The 22,735-nt window shown below is 37.5% G+C and overlaps 1 protein-coding gene and 6 gene segments (V, D, J or C); all 7 read right to left on the bottom strand.

Annotated features, from left to right (window-relative positions):
• Window positions 1-73: 73 nt before the first annotated feature.
• Window positions 74-569, bottom strand: LOC129408563 (immunoglobulin heavy variable 3-23-like). The segment is given in 2 exon segments: window positions 74-397; window positions 475-569. Coding segments are annotated over 2 exon segments (358 nt in total).
• A 5,230-nt stretch (window positions 570-5,799) lies between these two features.
• LOC129408740 (uncharacterized) lies at window positions 5,800-8,563 on the bottom strand. The gene is made up of 4 exons (XM_055153094.1): window positions 8,480-8,563; window positions 8,083-8,406; window positions 6,121-6,475; window positions 5,800-5,933 (listed from the first exon to the last, which is right to left on the bottom strand). Exons 1-4 carry the CDS (start codon window positions 8,523-8,525, stop codon window positions 5,918-5,920), a joined length of 741 nt encoding a protein of 246 aa, XP_055009069.1. The 5' UTR covers window positions 8,526-8,563; the 3' UTR covers window positions 5,800-5,917.
• A 945-nt stretch (window positions 8,564-9,508) lies between these two features.
• On the bottom strand, window positions 9,509-10,092 carry LOC129408549 (Ig heavy chain V region 6.96-like). The segment is given in 1 exon segment: window positions 9,509-10,092. A coding segment is annotated over 1 exon segment (436 nt).
• An 824-nt stretch (window positions 10,093-10,916) lies between these two features.
• LOC129408547 (immunoglobulin heavy variable 3-48-like) lies at window positions 10,917-11,816 on the bottom strand. The segment is given in 2 exon segments: window positions 10,917-11,692; window positions 11,770-11,816. Coding segments are annotated over 2 exon segments (459 nt in total).
• A 3,318-nt stretch (window positions 11,817-15,134) lies between these two features.
• On the bottom strand, window positions 15,135-15,630 carry LOC129408553 (Ig heavy chain V region 5A-like). The segment is given in 2 exon segments: window positions 15,135-15,490; window positions 15,586-15,630. Coding segments are annotated over 2 exon segments (384 nt in total).
• Window positions 15,631-16,582: 952 nt separating this feature from the next.
• LOC129408561 (Ig heavy chain V region 914-like) lies at window positions 16,583-17,079 on the bottom strand. The segment is given in 2 exon segments: window positions 16,583-16,948; window positions 17,026-17,079. Coding segments are annotated over 2 exon segments (357 nt in total).
• A 4,504-nt stretch (window positions 17,080-21,583) lies between these two features.
• On the bottom strand, window positions 21,584-22,608 carry LOC129408739 (Ig heavy chain V region 914-like). The segment is given in 3 exon segments: window positions 21,584-21,623; window positions 22,169-22,484; window positions 22,562-22,608. Coding segments are annotated over 3 exon segments (399 nt in total).
• Between the last annotated feature and the right edge of the window lie 127 nt (window positions 22,609-22,735).

The following is a 22,735-nucleotide window of genomic DNA, read 5'->3' as shown; positions in this document are numbered from 1 at the left end:
ATTATTTATTGGATTTTCAGATCACTAAAGGTTCATTATTTACTTTAGTGGAGTTTTTGTTCAGCTCCTCCATGTGACTCTCTCACTGTGCTTCTCGGGCACAGTAGTACACAGCCGTGTCCTCAGTCTGGAGGTTGTTCATCTGCAGATACAGCTGGTTTCTGCTGTTGTCTCTGGAGATGGTGAACCTGCCTTTCACTGACTCAGAGTAATAAGTAGTGCCCCCCATCACCGCTAATGTAAGCCAGCCACTGCAGCCCCTTCCCAGGAGCCTGTCTGATCCAGCTCATGTAATAGCTGCTAAATGTGAACCCAGATGTTGTACAGGTCAGTCTGTGGGACTCTCCTGGTCTTTTCACAGCTGGACCAGATTCAGTCAGAGTCTGAGCAAAGACACCTGTGGAAACAAGCCAAAACTGTATTCAAATTCATCCTGCTGTCATTTACCAGTATTAGTCCAGAGCAACAGTTCACCTGTCCAGTATGTGACAAACACAAGTGCTGTCCTGTAGTCCATTTTGTTCAAGTGTCCACAGCTCTGTTTCCTCTCCACACAGAGTTAAATAGAGGAGAGGATTTCAGGTTTGCATTGGCTCCTCCCCAGTGACAATTGTTGATACATGTTTGAAGGCTCTGAGGAGTAAATACCCAAGAATTACAGAATACAGTTTGGTTGTTTTGCACGTTTCAAGCACCAGGGCCTGAGCTGCTGCTACACTGAGCAGTGAAGTAGTTCAAATTAGGCTAAAACAATAGTGTAAATTCACCAAACACAATGGCAAACATGTCCTTATTCATTTGAGAGAACGCTGAATCCATCATGCATTTCAGCACATTTGTAGAGTCTAAAACTACACAGTTAACAGGTGTACAGAATATGACCCACAGAGACACAGATATTTCTTGTTTGGAGTTGTAAAAATGTCTTAAAATTCCATAGTTAAAAACAGGTACAATAATTATCATGAAGTCTAACACAACTTTATTGAGAGTCCATCGTTAAATTAACACTAACAAGAGTCAAAATAGACTGCAGAAATCTGTGATAAAGAGGAAAACAGGCAAAATAATGTAATGTAATCAATGTACATCACATTATTTCAACTTAAAGTAACATGTTTTTTTAATGCCAACTTTTTAACCACTCATTTGAAACAGTAACTGTAACTGATATACAGTTACTCATAATATGTTTTACTTCTTTTAAATAAATTACATAATCATTCTTGCTCAGTACATTGTAATTGTTACTCTGCCAAAGCATAATAAATAATAATAATAATAATAATAATAATAATAATAATAATAATAATAATAATAATAATAATAATAATAATAATAATAATAATAATAATAATAATAATGGAACTGTCCCCTGCAGGTTCCTAAAATTTCACATTATGAATAAAGCCTCATCTTCCATCTAAGCCCAGACAATAAAAACAGTTTTATCTTGTAACAAATGACATGTATCTTTCAAATGCTTAAGTATTATATACATAAATATATATATATATATAATATATTATATTTAAATTTGTCACAGTTCGGGGGTGGTGGACTTTTACGTCATTTATAATCAAATGGCACCGGTTATTTTGAACAAAGCTTAGATCATTTAGATTTTATAGTGATTTGAAAGGTAAAATATGTATAATATTTGTAACTGCTTGTGGTTGTGATCTTAACATAGAAAAATAAAAATGGTAAATTTTCTTGTATTTGTGTTAGAGTGAATGTCCAGTCTGTGTTTGAGAGGAACATCCACAGCAGCTCTTGGTTGGATGTTTTTGTACATGAGCTTCATTCTTCCTGTCACTGTGCTCTTCGGGCACAGTGTAACAGCAGTGTCTTCTCTGTCAGACCTGTGATCTCATGTATGCTTGACATTTTTCAGAGTGAAGCTGTTCACTCTGTTATTTCCTGTCACTTGTCCTGGCTCTGTCGCAGTGCAGTCAGTAGTAACACAGTTTCTCAGTGTGCTGTCTGATCTCTGTCACCTCAGTACATGAATTTAATTAGTCAAATTATGTTAATTGCGATTAATTAATTACAGTCATATTTCCGTTATGTTTTTTAATGTTAATCTCATTTTTAATCTTAACTTTAGTGTTTGTATGTGTTTCTTTATTATAAAACCTGCTTATGTGTTGTTGGGACAACAACCACACACACATTACAAAACACATTTATAATTTTTTTTATTTCACTAATTCCACTCATTGCCGGAAAGCCACCAAATCGCAGTAACAGCGATGTAAATTAACGTTGGCGGCATCAGTGCACAATGGACGAGGTCGAAGAGCAGTAGAACAGAGTCGCAGTGCACAGGTAAAAAACATTCGTGTCTTGGAAATTATTCTCCCGACGTGAAATATAAAAGAAAATAACAAATATAATATGAAAACAACCTGCATAGACTCATGATGTCTGCACTGTTTATGACCTGCCACTGACAAACAAAAACAACAAACAAAACAAAACAAAACACACCTTCATCATGTCATTAACTGAAACGCGCGGACCACGTTTCCTTCCGTAGACACTGCGCGGACACCGACTGCTGCCGTGAGCCCGTGTGGATCGTGTTTTCTCGTACGCCGTAAACCGCGCTTCCTCCTGTGCGCCTCTAAACCAGAACTAACACCAAGACTAAAACCAGGACTAAACCAGGTCTAAACCAGGACTAAAACCAGAATAAAATCAGAACTAAAACCAGGTCTAAACCAGTCTAAACCAGGACTAAACCAGAATAAAACCAGAACTAAAACCAAACTAAAACCAGGTTAAACCAGGACTAAACCAGGTAAACCAGTCTAAACCAGTTAAAAGTAAACCAGGATAAACCAGACTAAACCAGGATAACACCAACTAAACCAGGTCTAAACAGGTCTAAACAGGACTAAACCAGAACTAAAACCATAAAACAGAACTAAAACCAGGTCTAAACCAGGACTAAACCAGGCAGTCTCCAGTCTAACCAGGACTTAAACCAGGACTAACACCAGGACTAACACCAGACTAAACCAGTCTAAAAGACTAAAACCAGTGATCTCATATATAAAGCATTTCTCTATCAATAATATTTTTAATATGGTTAAGGACTTTTTATTGTCTTTAAGTAGACAAAAGTTATTATGTTCAGATTTCCTCGTCTTTGCTACTTTCAGTTTCACACTTGCTCACCTGTTAAACACTTTATAAAGAAAAAATACATGAATTTAATTTTACACTCAAACATTTTCAAATCACAATTCAAATGTCATAATTATTAAAGTCTTACAGTGAATTGTAGCTATAAATAATAATGTTAGTAGAAGATATTTTGCCATTTTGAAAAACAGATTTGTGTTCGATGTTGCAGTTCAATCTGGTTTCTGTGGCACAGAATAACTTAGTGGTGCTTTTAAAGTGTGTATAATTTGCATATACAGTAACTCCCTCTGCTGGACACAGACAGTAATGCTGATTGTAATTTCATTGTTTGTTCTCTCATTCAATGACAACAATCAAACTATAGTGTAATGAAAGATTATGTCATAATTAGTGCTAAATTGGGAACATTCATGTGTTTCAGATGCTTCTTCTTCTCATAAGACAATTTTAATAGAAACAGTTTTCTTATCAAAATGTTAAGTTTATTTATATTCATGGAAAAACAAGAATATCTGACATCAATTCATTGAGTGTTTATGGTGACAATAGTGATAGTGGAAACACTGCACTATTTTTAGCCAGTAGAGAAGAGCACAGTGAACAGAGGAAGTAGTTTTTGTCCCAGCGCTCTGTTATTCTGTCTCATTGTGTCTCTTCTGGCACAGTAATACAGCGCAGTGTCCTCTGTCCTCAGACCGCTCATCTGCAGATACACCTGGCTGCTGGAGTCGTCTCTGGAGATGGTGAAGCGTCCCTCCACTGACTTGGAGTAGTAGAGGTGGAGTACTGGTATGTGTACACCAATGCAATCCACTCCAGTCCTTTACCTGGAGCCTGTCTCACCCAGTTCCATGCATAACTGCTGAAGTCTAACCCAGAGGTAGTACATGTGAGTCTATGGGATTCTCCAGGACGTTTGATGGCTGATCCAGACTCTGTTATGGACCAGGCATGAACAATATTGAAAAGGCACACAGCACACAGCAGTATAGTGAAGTGTGTAACAGCCATTGTAGCACAGTGCTGCTGTCAACAGTGTGGTTCTCATTTATATATCAGCTTTACTCAAGCTCCTCCCACTATCCAAACTATGACCATAAACCCAAATTTATGAAAAACATGAATGAAAAGTAAATATTTTAAACACACAACCAGTCAAAAGTTCAGACACACTTCTTCATTTTGCTCTTTCTTTATTTTCATGATTATTTACATTGTGGATTCTAACTGAAAGTATAAAAACTATGAATGAATATATATGGAATGTTGAAAAGAAAAATAACCTTGATATAACTGCAGACTTCTTTTAGAATTTTAGATTTTAAAGAGGGCATATTGCACTTCTGTGGGATATTAACCACACATGAACACAACATATTCAGATCACCATGTTACGATTGTTTTTCAAAATTCTGTAATCATAAAAAAAGGTATTAATTTGTTTTTTATAAGTTTCAGTTCAGTTTTTGACGTCCTCCTTTTCTCGTTCTTCATTTTACATTCGACTAATGAAACAGCTGCACTTCACATTTGGTTTGTGAAGTTGTAGTGTTTGTTTTGTGTCATACTTTTCTTTATTAGTGGAAAGTTGTTGTGTGGGAGCATGGGTGACATAGGCTTGTGGGCTGAGCTTTGGATAGGATCGTATTTGCCAATCCTAAGGAGGGTTTGAGGCTCGGGAGAGAGCGCTAGATTACTTAAACATGCACGGGTGACATTTAAAACCTCTTCAGGTGTGATTTTGATTATAACATGATAGATGATAGCTCCAAAAAGTCAATTTTGCATAATACCCCTCTTTAAAAATACCAACACTTTGCACTGATCACTACTTTGCACTCTTGGCATTACCTGACCCTGATAAGGCACATCTGTGAAGAGAAAACCATTTCAGGACACATCATTGAGAGAAGTCCTAGGGTTTGAGATCAACAAAATAAAGAGTGGCTACTTTGAGGAATTTGAATACAAAACATTAAACATATGAAGTTGAGTTATTTATCAACTTGTCAACACACTTTACTTCATATATTTCATGTATGCCGCATGTATTTATGTTTACTACTTCATACATTGTAAAGAAAAAACATGGTGATATTATATTAGCATGTAATAATATGTGATGGTCTCCTTTAGATGAAGTAGAAAACACAATGAATATGATCTGAGATTTGCCATATCACAACTCTCCTTTGGTTATTGCAGCTGAAAGAAAATGGATGAGAAAGTGTAACAAAGTATTTCCAACTCCATGTGATTTTGACTCAGAGCTTTTCTTTATAACAATCTATACATAGTTATAACACATAAATATGGAAGGATTGTAGATGCTCCTGCACTCATGTTTTTGTCATGGTGTTTTTCACTGTGGCCGCTGCTATATGCACAATGATTCACCTCTGCACAGAAACACTGAACTGTCTGTCTGTCACTCTAACTGCTGCTCAGCTCGAGCTCAGGACGATTTCATTATTAGTCTAATTTCACTGTGAAACCACTTTACTAATTCTTAAATTTGTATATATGTTAACTTGAACCACCTTCTTAAACTTATTTTTTAGAATTCAACGTAAATGTTAGAAAACTTTTGAAATCACTTTCCCCATACACATTTATGATCATTATCACTATTATTTATTTCATTTTTTTTCTACATCAAATACAATTTTCTGCATTCAGTCTTTTACCTGGTGTCCACACATAGAAAAAGTCTCTCATGTTGCTGTGTGACTGGTTTGCTGTGATGATCACACAGAAGAAGTCATTTGGTCTTCATCCTGAGAAAGAAAAAGCCTGAATTTATATAATGCGTTAAGAAAAAAATGTCTGACTTAAGATCATATCATGTTCATTGTCTTTGTCATTGTCAGATGAACAATTCTTGATCTCAACTCATTATGGACCAAGCAGCACATGTGGGATATACTGATAAACTGTGCATAGGACGCCCTCTCTGGTACTTACTGTGAATTGCACTCTTTACTGTTTTTGTACAGCTCTACATATACTTTGTGTGACTGTGGCTCTCGAGCACAGTAGTACACTGCAGTGTCTCCAGGCTGCATGTTCTGTCCATTCAGAGTCACTGTTTTTGTGGAAGTGTCTAAATCAATACTGAATTTGCTCTTCAGAGAATCTTTATAGTCAGAGCCTCCTGTGTATTTCCTTCCAATCCACTCCAGGCCTTTCCCAGCAGGTTGTCTGATCCAGTGTGTAGCATAACTACTAACAGAGTATGAGACAGTACAGGGGATGGTGAGAGTGTGTCCTGGCTGCACAGTCACAGAGGTTGGCTGTGTCAGTGTCTCACACTTCACACCTGTGGAGGACAGAAATGTGTTGAGGAGATGCTTCAATAACAGGAGCATTGTGTGTAAGTGGAGCTGATGTTGAGTGTGAAAGAGGAAAACTCACAGATCAGACAGAGAGAGCAGCCCACAGCAGAGTGAGTGTGTCCATCCTGAGACTGCACATGTGAGCGAGGAGGAGCAGCAGCACACTATGTACTGTACACACATTTACATCTGCTCTGCATACACTCCTCCTCTCACTGACACAATGAAAAAACTCCCATATAATGAACAACAAACTGAAAATGCATGTTATTTTCATACTATTAATATACTAACATTTCCACAATATATTGCACTTGTTGATTATTAGTCATCATTATTTTTTTTTATCACATCACAGTTTTAATATATTCACAGTAAAGAATGTACTAAGATCTGTAATAGTCCAGTGTTTCCTAGACAAAATGTTGCCGCACACTGATAATACTGAAATTAAACAATGTCCACAATCCATATTTAATTATCAAAAGTAAACAATAGACCTGATGCTAAAATGTCTACAGTTTATTGAAATTATACTTAGGTTAACATTAGCAGCATGTATGATCTTGGTTGGCTTCAGCAGCAGTGAGAATGTTTCAGAGCATTATGGCATCGGACAGGGCTGCTCTTTATCAACTATTCATTTTGGCTACGTTCAGACTGCAGGGCTTAACGCTCAATTCCGATTTTTTTGTGAAATCCGATGCTTTTGCAAGTTCGTTCACATTTCCAATTAAATGCGACTTGTATGTGATCCCCTGTGTGAACGTTAAACGGCCCTAAAGTGTCCCGCATGTGCACTGGAGACACGACGACGTCAACCGCAGCGAGCGTGCTCTGTGTTTACAGAAGTTGTCCAAACATGGTCGCGAGCATTGAGCACCTGGCGATTTTAAAGTTCCTCTTGTACCTGAGCCAGAACATGAGCAACTTATTTGTTTTAAGGAGGAGATTGAGAAGGAGAAGGACGAGGTTTTTGGCCGTGGTGTTTTGTGGGACAGCAGCAGCGACGTCTGTTGAAAGGAACGTGTGGATGTGGAGACGTAGTCAAGAGTGGTGAGTGGTGATGTGTTTCACTTCAGTGACACGGAGTTCATTAACAATTTTCGCCTACTTCAGCGCAGAATAGTGATGTTTGTGGCTTGTTGATAACGTGTAAGTCGAATGAATGCGCTTTGACTGTTCACACTGAAGTCGCATGTCAAAAGATCGGATATGTATCGGTTTCAGGACCACATATCCAAGTGTCCTGGGTCGCATTTGAAAAAAATCGTCATTAAAAGATCAGATACAGGTCACATAGAAGCCAAAAAATTGGATTTGGGTCACTTCAGGCTGCAGTCTGAACGTAGCCTTAGTTACATTTATAAAAAGAATTTCAGTTTTATTAAAAGACAAGATCAGAAAAATCATATTATTGAAACTGACTGCAATAGTTCTTTTTATCATTCAAACAGGTCTAGTAATGCTAGTATTGACCCACTTCTATCATGGGTTTATTTCAAACATTTTTTAAATGTAATTCTATTTGCCTGATGTAAAATAATAATAATTTTAATAGACTTCCGCTCTGTCATCTCAGTTTGTGTACAGCTGTGGAGCTCTCTGCACCACTGTGCCTCTCGTGCACAGTAATAAACAGCCGTATCTCCTTCCTTTGCACTGTGAAGTTGTAAATACACAGTGTTTGTTGAAGTGTCTTTTGTGATAGAAAACTGGCCCTGGACACTTTGAGCAAATATGGTGCCTGTTCCACTGTCAATGCGACCGATCCAGTCCAGTCCTCGCCCTGGTTTCTGACGAATCCAGTGCAGCCAAGCTAAAGAGAGCCCCTCCACTTTACAGGACAGTGAGACAGACTGTCCCGGGCTGGTGACCACTGGCTCTGAAGAGGTCAGAGACTGGGCCTGGACCACTGGAAAACACAGAGAGTTGAAATGGTGTAAAGTGCTGTTTGTGCTGTAGATGTGTTCAGTGTCTGTACCCACCTGGAATAAGAGCCCAGAGGAACACAGTCACTGCTCTCCCCATCATAGTGGAAACTTGAGGAGCTCTGCAAAGACTCACTTTCACTTGGGCTCTATAAAGAGAGTGGGTGTGGCAACGTTCTGACTATTTACAAGTATTTGCTTAATTCAAGTAAATCTGTCAGCATTCAAATATCTAAAATTAAGCATATTATCATATTTTACACTTGACCCATTTGATTATCTTATTATTGCTCGTGAAATCAACTTCAGTTTTCATGAATACAGAGAAATTTACTGAAAGATTACCAAAAGATGTACTAGTCTGTTCATATGTAGTCCCAGGTTATAAGACTGTATACTGTTCTGATAATGTGTAGTTGAATTACCTTTTCTTTAATGAGCTTTACAGTCTGTTAGGGGCCGACACTGTGATTGTGCACAGTGACATGTACGATTCAGCAGCGTCACAGTGCGGCACTTTACACTGTTACTATGATGTTTATCAGGTCATTTTACTTCATTATTGCTGCATTTATAGTATCTTCTCTCTTTAATGTCTCTATTTCTTTTTGAATTTTATGATGATTATTTATGTTTTGATTTGTTTGTATTGCAATTTTCATGTATTTCTTATTCTGTAAATCACTTTGAATTACTTTGTGTATGAGCTGTACTATACAAATAAACTTGCCTTGCCATGGCATTTACTTCACAGATTGAGATGGAGTGTGAAAAGATTTGGAGTAAAACATCCCCCTGCAGGACCCCAATATATTTTACACAACACTATGGCCCTAGTCTAGACAAACATACAGGTGTGTTTTCAGTTGCTCTGTAATGACATTTGTTTAAAGAATAAACTAGAAGTGCTCATATAAAGAGTGAATGACTCAAAAATTAGGAATCTCCAAATCATTTTTTTCCAACAATATTTTAAAAAGTACATTTCTGATCATTTGAAATCAGGTAAAAAAAATGCAGTTGAATTAACAGAATCCAGTTTCATGTTAAAATCATACATCCATTTATATTTATGGGTATATAAATAAAAGGTAAAGTTTGAATCGTGTTGCCTCAAGTTTTTGTTTTTCTTTGTGGCATTAGTGCTGAAAATTGGTGAAGCATCACACTATTTTTAGCCAGTAGAGAAGAGCACAGTGAAGAGAGGAAGTAGTTTTTGTCCCAGCGCTCTGTTATTCTGTCTCATTTTGTCTCTTCTGGCACAGTAATACAGCGCAGTGTCCTCTGTCCTCAGACCGCTCATCTGCAGATACACCTGGCTGCTGGAGTCGTCTCTGGAGATGGTGAAGCGTCCCTCCACTGACTTGGAGTAAAAGAAGTGACTACTGCCAGTGTGCACAAATGCAATCCACTCCAGACCTTTACCTGGAGCCTGTCTCACCCAGTTCCATGTATGGTTTGCTGAAGTCAAACCCAGAGGTAGTACATGTGAGTCTATGGGATTCTCCAGGACGTTTGATGGCTGATCCAGACTCTGTTATGGACCAAGCATGAACAATATTGAAAAGGCACACAGCACACAGCAGTATAGTGAAGTGTGTAACAGCCATTGTAGCACAGTGCTGCTGTCAACAGTGTGGTTCTCATTTAAATATCAGCTTTACTCAAGCTCCTCCCACTATCCAAACTATGACCATAAACCCAAATTTATGAACAACTTGATGAAAATAAATATTTAAATATGTATTTACATATTATATAATAAGTGCTGGAGGCTGAATAAAGGAGGCTGTCAGTGAGAGAAATTTAAAAGTATCTTAGAAGAAATTCAGATGAGAGAGTGAAACAAGATATTTTCAACTCCATATGACTTTGATTCAGAGAAGTTTAGTTTACAGCTCTATGTATGTATGTAGAAATATGTCAGGACTCTAGATGTTCTTGGAGTCATGTTTTTGTCATGGTGTTTTTCACTGTGGTAGCTGCCATGTGCACAGTGACACACCTCTGCACATAAACACCCTGTCTGTCTGTCTGTCTGTCTGTCTGTCTGTCTGTCTGTCACTCTAACTGCTGCTCAACTATAGGGAGGATTCCATTATAGATCTATTTCACTGTCAAACAAATCTACTTTTGGGCTCACAGTCACCTCAAACATTGGTGTCAAAAAACAAATAAAAACAAGTACTTTTTTTTTTTTTTTTTTATGAAAACTGAAACATTTTGAGACACTTTTGGAATTACTTTGTAAAAAGAAGTAAACATTTTTGATCAACTTGGCCTTTCCCCGTTAGAGCAATAAAGGACACCAGGTCTGTAGCTGCTACCACAGTGAGGAGTGAAGCAGTTCAAATAAACATTAAAAACAGAGGAGTCATGTTTTGCAGTTTTAATTCACACCGTGGAGTCACTGTAACTGCTGCTCAACTGTGGCTCAGGAGGATTTTAGTTTTAGTCAAATTTCTCTGCAAAGGTTAAGCACAAATCAAGAAATGTTATAAGGGGTCAGATTTAAAATAGCTACATTACAATAGCTAAACAAAAATTCAGAACTTAAGAAGCTGCTCAGATGAAAACTCAGAAAGCTTTTGTCCAGTCCAGAATTGATTTTTTCTTTTACTGTGGATCCTACCTGGACGACTGATGAATTAAACAAACAGCTGCATTACTACTTTAAAATAACTCATATATATCAAGACTTAAATAATTAATTAGTAAACAAAGATTTAATTTATAATAAACAAATTGTTAATATAGTATTTGCTCATCGTGAATTATGTTTTTATTTGTGTTTAAGATGAATTAATCTGCATTTATTATAAAGTGTGACTCAATATTCTAGAACCACCTGCACTTAAAGCTTCAGTGACATTTTGCTGTGTATAGGGCGACCCCTCTGGTTGTTATTGTGAATTGCACCCTTTAATGTTTTTGTACAGTTGTAGATATACTTTGTGTCACTGTGCTCTCGGGCACAGTAGTACACAGCCGTGTCCTCAGTCTGGAGGTTGTTCATCTGCAGATACAGCTGGTTTCTGCTGTTGTCTCTGGAGATGGTGAACCTGCCTTTCACTGACTCAGAGTAATAAGTAGTGCTCCCACCGCTCCATATGTAAGCCAGCCACTGCAGCCCCTTCCCAGGAGCCTGTCTGATCCAGCTCATTTCATAGCTGCTAAATGTGAACCCAGATGTTGTACAGGTCAGTCTGTGGGACTCTCCTGGTCTTTTCACAGCTGGACCAGATTCAGTCAGAGTCTGAGCAAAGACACCTGTGGAAACAAGCCAAAACTGTATTCAAATTCATCCTGCTGTCATTTACCAGTATTAGTCCAGAGCAACAGTTCACCTGTCCAGTATGTGACAAACACAAGTGCTGTCCTGTAGTCCATTTTGTTCAAGTGTCCACAGCTCTGTTTTCTCTCCACACAGAGTTAAATAGAGGAGAGGATTTCAGGTTTGCATTGGCTCCTCCCCAAAGTTTATATATCACCACATGTTTTGGTTATGAAAATAGATGGTGGCAGGATGGTTGGTGGTTTAAGCAGCACACCTTTCAAAACACCCAAAGTGCTTTTAAATTGCATTATTCATTCATTCTCCACACACAGGGTTTGTAAGCCAAGTTTTACATGCTATTTATTTATTGATTTATTTATCATAAAATATAAATTCAGAGTTTGTCCCTACTGCTAAATTCAACTGAAATCACAAACACATAAAATTTCAAAATGCATTTTTAGAAACAGATAGTTAAAGTGTGAAGAGTTATAGGGCCAAAACTGTCCCTTGTGGGTCCAAACATTACATATCAAGATAATACAATACAATATAATAATATAATACTATAATTCTGCTGTCAGACCTGTGATCTTCATGTACTGGGTGCTGCTGGGGACAATTTCAGTCAGAGTGAAGTGTTGAAAAGCGCTGATGTAAGAAATTAAAACTGTTCCATGGTCATGTTGCCAGCTTATTATTTTAACACTGTATTTTACTGTATGGAACTTTTTTATTTTTATTGGTTATGGTTCACTGTATTTAACAATATTTAATTATTTATTTATTCAGTTAGTGTCAATTATTCACTGTTTTTTTACAGAACCACGTTGTTACTGTCATGTTTTATTAGCTCTATAAATCTTATATCCAAAATATTATTCTATTCTACCTACACTACAATATGTTTGTATTATGTGTTTCACCAGGGCTCTTCTATTCTTCAACTACTTCTAATGCACATGAATAAATGGTGAAAACAGATTTACCTCTGTCATCATTTGAAGAGTGCAAACATCAAAATCTTGCATTTCATTTATTATTCATGGGTATAAATTGGACATTTTAATCAAATCAATCAAATATTTCCGTTGTGAGAATACTGCTAAAACTGGTGAAACATCCCACTATTTTTAATGTATTGTCTCCTGAAAAAAAAAAAAAAATCAGTCATGTTTTTGCTCCACTGCTGCTGATAACTAATGCTGCAACATCAGGAGGATTTCATGATCACTGACACACACACAACTAGAATCTGAACAGACACACACTTGAATCAAATGTGATGTTTTAATTGTTGTTTGTTGTTTTCATGTTTGTCTTGTGAATCTAGTTAGTCCATGAATGAGGCAGTGCTGTTTCTATTTTTTTCTTCGTGTTATGCACATGAAACATGACACAGGTTATAAACAAATGAAAATGATTTGATCTAAATCTATGAGTCATTGTTCACTGATATGTCTATCTGTAGATGACACACAAACANCAGTTAGTGTCAATTATTCACTGTTTTTACAGAACCACGTTGTTACTGTCGTGTTTTATTAGCTCTATAAATCTTATATCCAAAATATTATTCTATTCTACCTACACTACAAATATGTTTGTATTATGTGTTTCACCAGGGCTCTTCTATTCTTCAACTACTTCTAATGCACATGAATAAATGGTGAAAACAGATTTACCTCTGTCATCATTTGAAGAGCACAAACATCAAAATCTTGCATTTTGTTTTATTCATGGGTATAAATTGAACATTTTAATCAAATCAATCAAATATTTCCGTTGTGAGAATACTGCTAAAACTGGTGAAACATCCCACTATTTTTAATGTATTGTCTCCTGAAAATAAAAAAAGTCAGTCATGTTTTTGTCAAGGTGTTTTTCACTGTGGTAGCCGCTGCCACTATAAACTCACCGTGATCCACCTCTGCACATAAACTCCCCCTGCTGTTTGTCACTATAACTAATGCTGCAACATCAGGAGGATTTCATGATCACTGACACACACACAACTAGAATCTGAACAGACACACACTTGAATCAAATGTGATGTTTTAATTGTTGTTTGTTGTTTCATGTTTGTCTTGTGAATCTAGTTAGTCTAGTCTAGTATTATGCACATAAAACAATGACACAGGTTATAAACAAATGAAAATGATTTGATCTAAATCTATGAGTCATTGTTCACTGATATGTCTATCTGTAGATGACACACAAACACATGAGAGAGTCACAGGGAGGAGCTGAACAAAAACTACACTGGAAATAAAGACAGTTCTGATCTGTTAGTGGTCTAAATGGATCCATAAAACCAATAAATATTAATACCATTTTCATCTTCTGACGTTACATTCTGTTACAGCTTTCTCACTGTCAAACACAAAACATAACAGTATCCTGAAAGAAATCATTGCTATTTCATTTTGTCCACTATATAGATATAACATAGTAAAAGCAGAGCAGTGGGGGTGTTAGGGGGATGTTATAGACGCACCGGGACACGGGCTGCATCTGTGGATAAAGTAATATAGAGACTTGAGTTCAGGTTGCATGTTGCTGTGCTGTAGTTGAAGTTTAAAATACTTTAACTATGACCTGAGTATTGCCATATCACAACTCTCCTCTGGTGATTGTAGCTGATGGAAAACTAACACATATAAAAGAATCTTGGATGAAAGAATGAAACTAAATATTATCAGCTCCATGTGCATTATGATTTTAACTTAGAGTTTGTTTGTTTTTTTGTGGTTTATAGCTCTATAGCTGTAGAAGTATTTCAGGATTGTAGATGCTCCTGCACTCATGTTTTTGTCATGGTGTTTTTCACTGTGGCCGCTGCTATATGCACAATGATTCACCTCTGCACAGAAACACTGAACTGTCTGTCTGTCACTCTAACTGCTGCTCAGCTCGAGCTCAGGACGATTTCATTATTAGTCTAATTTCACTGTGAAACCACTTTACTAATTCTTAAATTTGTATATATGTTAACTTGCACTAACTTTTTTAAACTTATTATAGAATTTAACTTAAATGCTAGAAAACTTTTGAAATAATCTTTTTTCCCCATACACATTTATGATCATTATCAATATTATTTTTAGTTTTTTTTTTCTACATATAAATACAGTTTTCTGTATTCAGTCTTTTACCTGGTGTCCACACATAGAAAAAGTCTCTCATGTTGCTGTGTGACTGGTTTGCTGTGATGATCACACAGAAGAAGTCATTTGGTCTTCATTCTGAGAAAGAAAAAGCCTGAATTGACATAATACATGAAGTATAAAATGTCTGACATAAGATCATATCATGTTTATTGTCTTTGTCATTGTCAGATGAACAATTCTTCCTGATCCCAACTCATTATGGACCAAGCAGCACATATGGGATAAACTGATAAACTGTGCATAGGACGCCCTCTCTGGTACTTACTGTGAATTGCACTCTTTACTGTTTTTGTACAGCTCTACATATACTTTGTGTGACTGTGTGATACCGAGCACAGTAGTACACTGCAGTGTCTCCAGGCTGCATGTTCTGTCCATTCAGAGTCACTGTGTTACTGGAGGAATCTACATTTAAACTGAATTTGCTCTTCAGTGAATCTTTATGGTGAGTGCCTCCTGTGTATTTCATTCCAATCCACTCCAGGCCTTTCCCAGCAGGCTGTCTGATCCATGCTGTGTAGTAGCTGCTAACAGAGTATGAGACAGTACAGGGGATGGTGAGAGTGTGTCCTGGCTGCACAGTCACAGAGGTTGGCTGTGTCAGTGTCTCACACTTCACACCTGTGGAGGACAGAAATGTGTTGAGGAGATACTTCAATAACAGGAGCATTGTGTGGAAGTGGAGCTGATGTTGAGTGTGAAAGAGGAAAACTCACAGATCAGACAGAGAGCAGCCCACAGCAGAGTGAGTGTGTCCATCCTGAGACTGCACATGTGAGCGAGGAGGAGCAGCAACACACTATGTACTGTACACACATTTACATCTGCTCTGCATACACTCCTCCTCTCACTCAGTCACACAGTCATGGAAAAGGACCAATAGTGTATAAATTGTATATGCATCTGCTCAGAGGAATTTTCATAATATTCATTTAACATCATGTTTATTATATGACAAGTTGACTTTTTATTGCTAAGCAAATACTAGTTGAAAAGAAGATTTTTTTTTCTTTGTAATTGAATTTTCTTTTTTTTTTTCTTTTTGAAATTATAGTTTGTTCATTGTCAGCAGCATGTGTGATCTTGTTTAGCTTTAACAGAAATAAAAATGATATGAGTCAGAACATTTTGGAACCAGACAGGACTGCCTTTATCACCTGTTCATTTTGTCTCGACAATGAACATTACATTACTTACATTTTAGTGAAACATTAAGATTAAACAAGTTATCATATTATTGAAACTTATTACAGTTGTTGCTTTCATCACTCTAATATGTCTCATAATGCTGTTATGTAAAAAGAACAAACTTGTTAAATGTTTTATTTCTAACATGTTTTAAAATGTATTTCAATATAAAGAGAGTGGGAGTGGATGCTCTCTAAGAATTTACATTTCATTTTTAAGTATTTGCTTATTGCAAGAAAAACTGTCAATGTTGTCATCTTTTCAACAATATCAGCTATTCCAAACTGACTTCTATGACTTAGAAATATTCAATATGAATGTATGACTAAAATTATGTTTAGGATGCTTTATGAATTTATCATTTTAGTATTAGACTAGAGTTGGTCTTAAATGCCACTTCAGTTGTCATAATCACAGAGAAATTTACTGAAAGATTATTAACCTGCTAACATGTACTTCTGTGTTATATTACTGTTCTGTATATGTGTATGATGTATATAGTTGAATAGCCTGTTGTGCTTTACTCTCTGTTAGGGGCTGACTCTGTGTTTTTGTACAGCTCTGCTGTTGCTCTGAGTCACTGTGATCGCACACAGTAATAAACAGCTGAGTCTTCAGGCTGCAGCCTCTGTCCTTGAATAGTCACTGTTCCTGCAGACGTGTCTCTGCTCAGACTGAACTTGTTCTTCAGAGCATCGTTCTGGTAGAAGTTACCTCCTCCCCACTGATGGAAAATCCACTCCAGTTTGCCCTCTCTCTGTCTGATCCAGCCTGTGGCATAGCTGCTGTCAGTGAGAGAGTAACCAGAGACCCGACAGCTGATGGTCAGAGTCTGAGCAGGCTGCAGCAGCACTGAGCCTGGCTGGAGGAGCTCCACACAGTCCACTGTACCTGTGGAAAGACAACATCATCATCACACTCATTCTCCTACAGGGGGCGCTGCTGTGAAGGTCAGGAAGTGTTCTTACAGGAAGCAGCTGCCAGCAGCAGGAGCACAGCCACAGACAACATGACTCAAGTGTGTGTGTCCCTCTCTCCACTCGCCTTATATCACTCTGGGATTTGCATATGCATGAATACACCAGTACAGATTTTACTACACACAACTGTGTCATTGGTTAAATCTATCTAGTTTGAAGTTAATTCAAAGTATTAATTCACTCAGTTTGACTTTTTAAAAGGAGGCATGTTATGCCAGTGTGACTTTCTTATTTTTCTTATTTATTTTTCTTATTTCTTATTTCTTATTTCTTATTTATGTTTATTTATTTCGGACAGTAATACATAGAACATAAATTAAAAAAACAAAACTAAAAACTAAATAATAAAAAAAAAGACAAAAACGTAAATACATAGATATAACACAAAAAGTAACTATTTCTATTCTATAATAACAGGCAAAATAAATGTTACGCAGAATTTTAATGTGTCCGAAAAAGGAGTGGGAGGAAGTAAATACTTATTTAACCCCACCCCTTTTTTTCTACAATCCCAAATTAACGAAGAACAAATACAAATTCTTGTACATTATAAGCAATAATTGCACAGTACCTCCATTGCATTACAATCTAACAGACAACAACAAATATATGTATATTATGTACACAGATATAGTACACATCATATACACAGATATAATATATACATACCTACATACACATCACATACCCATGCATATCTATCTATCTATATATATATATATATATATATATATATATATATATATATATATATATATATATATATATATATATATATATATATATATATATATATATATACATATATACACCCATATACATACATATACACATATACCCTAAGCACTCATTTCTTCTGCACAGTATTTTGAAATAATTAATTTTTTAATTGCCCTTTTGAATACATGTATATTCGAACAAAGTTTTAATTCTATTTTCAAGTTGTTCCATAATTTCACCCCACAAACAGAGACACAAAAACTTTTTCTTGTCGTTCGAGCACGAGGCAATTTAAAATTCAAAACGCCTCTTAAGTTATAGTTTGTTTCCCTTTCACAAAAAAGTAGTTGAAGATTTTTTGGTAAGTGCTTATTTTTAGCTTTTATACATGACTTGTGCAGTTTGGTACAGAATCAAATCATTCAGTTTGAGTAATTTGGCATGAATAAACAGTGGATTAGTGTGGTCATGAAATTTGACATTATAAACAATTCTTATTGCTTTTTTTTTGAAGTTTTATCAATGGTTCTATTGCAGTTTTATAGTTATTGCCCCAAATTTCTGCACAGTATGTTAAATATGGTAAAACCAGTGAACAATAAAGTGTGTAACAAAATAAATTTGTGTCATCTGCAAATAACACTGCTTTAAACAATGTAGACACTTTGCATAGATCGTTAATATATAAAATAAATAATTTAGGTCCTAACATGGACCCTTGTGGCAGGCCACAGACAATGTCCTCATGTGAAGAGCAGTGTTCACACCCAGTTTGACAAATTGTTTTCGGTTTACTAAATAACTTTTTAGCCACTTTAAAGCTACCCCTCTTATTCCATACCTTTCCATTTTTTTAAATAGTAATTGATGATTTATTGTGTCAAAAGCCTTTTTTAAATCTATGAATATACCCGCTATTATTCTCCTTTGATCAATGTGATTGGTTATTGCTTCAATTGAGTCCATCAGAGCGAGTGATGTTGATCTGCTTGTTCTGAAACCGTACTGACTTATCGCTGAGGAGGTTGTGTTGACCTATGAATTTTTCCAGTCTAGTGTTGTAGAGCTGTTCTAATATTTTTGAGAATTGTGGTAGTAGAGAAACTGGTCTGTAGTTGGTAAATTCCTGCTTGTTTCCAGATTTAAATAAAGGTATGACTTTTGCTATCTTCATCTGTAGTGGAACTGTACCAGTTTGAAATGATAGATTGAAGATGTGTGCTAATGATTTGGCAATTACTGTAATTATTTTGTTTTATCAGGGCCATGTCCAAATCAATGTAATCAGTTGATTTCTTATTTTTACATTTCATGACTGTATTGACAATTTCCGTTTCCTCCACAGGGGAAATAAACATGGAATGGGGATTTCTGTCAATTAGTTGTTGGCGTTCTCCTGTGTGTTGAGGGATTTTGGCTGCCAAATCTGGACCCACATTAGCAAAGAACTGATTGAACTTATTTGCCACCATTTCCATGTTATATTCATCTATATTATTATGTGTAAAGAATTTCGGATAGTTTTCTGCTTTTGGCTTATTATTTATGACACTGTTCAATATTTTCCATACCTCTTTCACATTGTTTTTATTATAATCTAATAATTTCCTAAAGTAATCTCTCTTACTTGTACGCAAAATTGTAGTTAATTTGTTTTTATATGTTTTATATCTAGTCTCTGTCTCAATCGTTCTCTTTTTTATAAAATTTCTGAATAGACTATTTTTCTTATTGCAAGCATTTTGAAGACCTTTTGTTATCCAAGGGTGTTCTTTATATCTACTTTTTTTATTATAGTATACAATTGGACAGTTTCTATTATATAACTCTAGAAATATTTTTATAAATTCATTGTATGCACATTCTGCATTTTGGATATTACATATAGCATCCCAGTCTTGAGAAAGTAAACTATTTTTAAAGGCAGTGATAGTTTGGTCTGATTGAATTCGTCTGTGGTATTGTATTTTTTCAGGCACTTTTTTTCTCAATCTAAAATCAGTAACTATGAAAACTGGCAGATGATCTGTGATATCATTTATTAACAAACCGCTTAATGTATGTTTCTCAGTGTTTTTTATGAATGTTTCAGTTTTAAAATAGTTATATATTATTATAGCAAAAGAAACATTCAGAACTGAAGAAGCTGCTTGGATGAAAACACTAAAAGCTTTTGTCAAGTTGATAGAATTTTTTTCTTTTTACAATGGATCCTTCTTGGACGACTGAAATAATACATAACACTTGTATTTCAAGATACCCAAAGATGCTTTACATGAGAAGACAAACAACGACAAACAAGAGAAAAAGACAGTTAATGAAAGTTTTTTTTGTTTTTGTTTTTTTAAAGGTGGGTTTTCAGGGCTTTTTTAAACATGAGGAGTGTGGGTGAGTCTCTGATGTGTTTGGGTAGTGAGTTCCAGAGGGTGAGGGCAGCAGTGGAAAAGGCCCGGTCGCCCCAGGTCTTATGTTTAGTCCTGGTGGGGGGAGACAGGAGGTTGGTGTCAGCTGATCGGAGGGCACGGGTGGTGGTGTGGTGGTGGAGGAGCTCAGAGAGGTAGGTGGGGGTCAGGTTGTGGAGGGGCTTGTACACAATGGTGAGGAGTGTGAACTGGATGCGCTGGGGGATGGGGACAGGGGTGATGTGTTCAGGAAAGGAGGTGCAGGTGAGGAGGCAGGCAGCAGAGTTCTGGATGTACTGGAGTCTATTGAGGAGTTTGGAGGGTGAACCATAGAGCAGGATATTGCAGTTGTGGAGGCATAAGGTGACAAAGACGTGGATGAGGGTTTGAGCAGACTGAGGGGAGAGGGATGGGCGGAGGCGAGCAATGTTCCGGAGGTGATAGAAAGCAGTTCTGGTGATGTGTTTGACGTGATGTTCAAAGGAAAGGGTCTGGTCAAAGAGGATGCTGAGGTTACAGAGGTGGGAGGAGGAAGGGACTGAGGAGCCATGAATGGACAGGGTGATGTTATTGTGAGTTTTGGTGAGTGTTTTGGGGCCAATAATGATGATTTCATTTTTGTTGCAGTAGAGTTGGAGGAAGTTTGACTGTAGCCAGGACTTTATTTCAGAGATGCAATTTGTGAGGGTGGAATGTGTGGCCAGGGTTATGGTTTTGGTGGACAGGTAGAGTTGAATGTCATCAGCGAAACAATGGAACTGGAGGCCGTGGCGGCGGATTAAGTGACAGAGGAGGAGGATGTAGAGGATGAAGAAGAGCGGGCCGAGAACTGAACCTTGGGGAACTCCTTGAGTAAGTGGGGCAGAGGGGGACTTGCAGTGGGTGACATGGATGAATTGGTGTCTGTCGGTGAGGTATGAGGTGAACCAGGAGAGGGCGAAGTCAGTGATGTTGAAGGTGGTTTGCAGGCGGGAGAGGAGGATGGAGTGATCGATGGTGTCAAAAGCAGCAGTGAGGTCCAGGAGGATGAGGATGTTGAGGTTCCCAGAGTCACAGGAGAGCAGGAGGTCATTAGTGACTCGGAGGAGGGCTGTCTCGGGGCCACGGTGGAAGCAAAACCGGATTGGAAACATTCAAACAGGTTATTGGTGGTGAGGTGGGATTTCAGTTGGGTGGAGACGGCACATTTGATTTGAGTTTGGAGAGAAATGGGAGGTTAGAGATGGGTCTGTAGTTGTTTGGAAAGTCTGGGTCAAGTCCAGGTTTTTTGAGGATAGGAGTAATGGTGGCGAGCTTAAGCGCGGAAGGGACGGAGCCAGTGGACAGAGAGAAGTTCATGATGGATGTGAGGAATGAGGACTGAGCAGGCAGACCGGCTTTGCCAAAGGTGGATGGGATGGGATCAGGGAAACAGCTGCAGGTTTTCATGCCTTCCAGAAGTTCAGGTAAGTCAGAGGGGGAGATCTGGGAGAAATGGGACAGGGTGGAGCAAGTAGTGGGAGGGCATGGAGATGTAAGAGTGAGGGACGGAGATGCACAGAGGTGGTCGTATATGTTGGTGATTTTATTTGGAAAAAATGACAGGAAGGAGATAAACTTTTCTTCTGTGAATGATTGTGAGCCATTATCCAGGGGATTGAGGTGTTTGTTAATGGTGGTGAAAAGTGTTTTGGGATTTCCAAAGCCTGACTGAATGAGGTGGGAATAGTAGGTGGTCTGGGCTTGAGACAGGACTTCCTTGAATTGTTGCAGACCGGATTCACTATCTCACTATGAATTAGTAAAAAAAAAAAAACACTTATTCATAATAAACTGTATTTGCTTGTCATTAATTAAGTGTTTATTTGTGTTTAATATGAATTAATATGAATTTATTATAAATTGTGATTCAGTATTCTAGAACCACATGCACTTAAATCTTCAGTGAGATTTTGCTGTGTATAGGGCGACCCCTCTGGTTGTTATTGTGAATTGCACCCTTTAATGTTTTTGTACAGTTGTAGATATACTTTATGTCACTGTGCTGTCGGGCACAGTAGTACACAGCCGTGTCCTCAGTCTGGAGGTTGTTCATCTGCAGATACAGCTGGTTTCTGCTGTTGTCTCTGGAGATAGTGAACCTGCCTTTCACTGACTCAGAGTAAGCAGTGCCTGCACTGGGGTTAATGTGAGCCAGCCACTGCAGCCCCTTCCCAGGAGCCTGTCTGATCCAATTCATGTAAAGGCTGCTAAATGTGAACCCAGATGTTGTACAGGTCAGTCTGTGGGACTCTCCTGGTCTTTTCACAGCTGGACCAGATTCAGTCAGAGTCTGAGCAAAGACACCTGTGGAAACAAGCCAAAACTGTATTCAAATTCATCCTGCTGTCATTTACCAGTATTAGTCCAGAGCAACAGTTCACCTGTCCAGTATGTGACAAACACAAGTGCTGTCCTGTAGTCCATTTTGTTCAAGTGTTCACAGCTCTGTTTCCTCTCCACACAGAGTTAAATAGAGGAGAGGATTTCAGGTTTGCATTGGCTCCTCCCCAGTGACAATTGTTGATACATGTTTGAAGGCTCTGAGGAGTAAATAC

The sequence above is a fragment of the Boleophthalmus pectinirostris genome, unplaced genomic scaffold (genome assembly GCF_026225935.1).
Source record: "Boleophthalmus pectinirostris isolate CB_2022bp ecotype Guang Dong unplaced genomic scaffold, ASM2622593v1 HiC_scaffold_17, whole genome shotgun sequence".
In the NCBI taxonomy this organism is placed as follows: Eukaryota; Metazoa; Chordata; class Actinopteri; order Gobiiformes; family Gobiidae; genus Boleophthalmus; species Boleophthalmus pectinirostris.
This window is presented reverse-complemented; position numbering and strand designations above follow the sequence as displayed.

Excerpts from the sequence above, each read along its gene's own strand:
- LOC129408740 (XM_055153094.1), bottom strand. The coding sequence starts at position 8,525 with ATGATGGGGAGAGCAGTGACTGTGTTCCTCTGGGCTCTTATTCCAG. Across the intron at positions 8,407-8,479 it reads CCTCTGGGCTCTTATTCCAG|TGGTCCAGGCCCAGTCTCTG; the intron begins GTGGGTACAGAC and ends TGTGTTTTCCAG. Across the intron at positions 6,476-8,082 it reads GTGCAGAGAGCTCCACAGCT|GTGTGAAGTGTGAGACACTG; the intron begins GTACACAAACTG and ends TGTCCTCCACAG.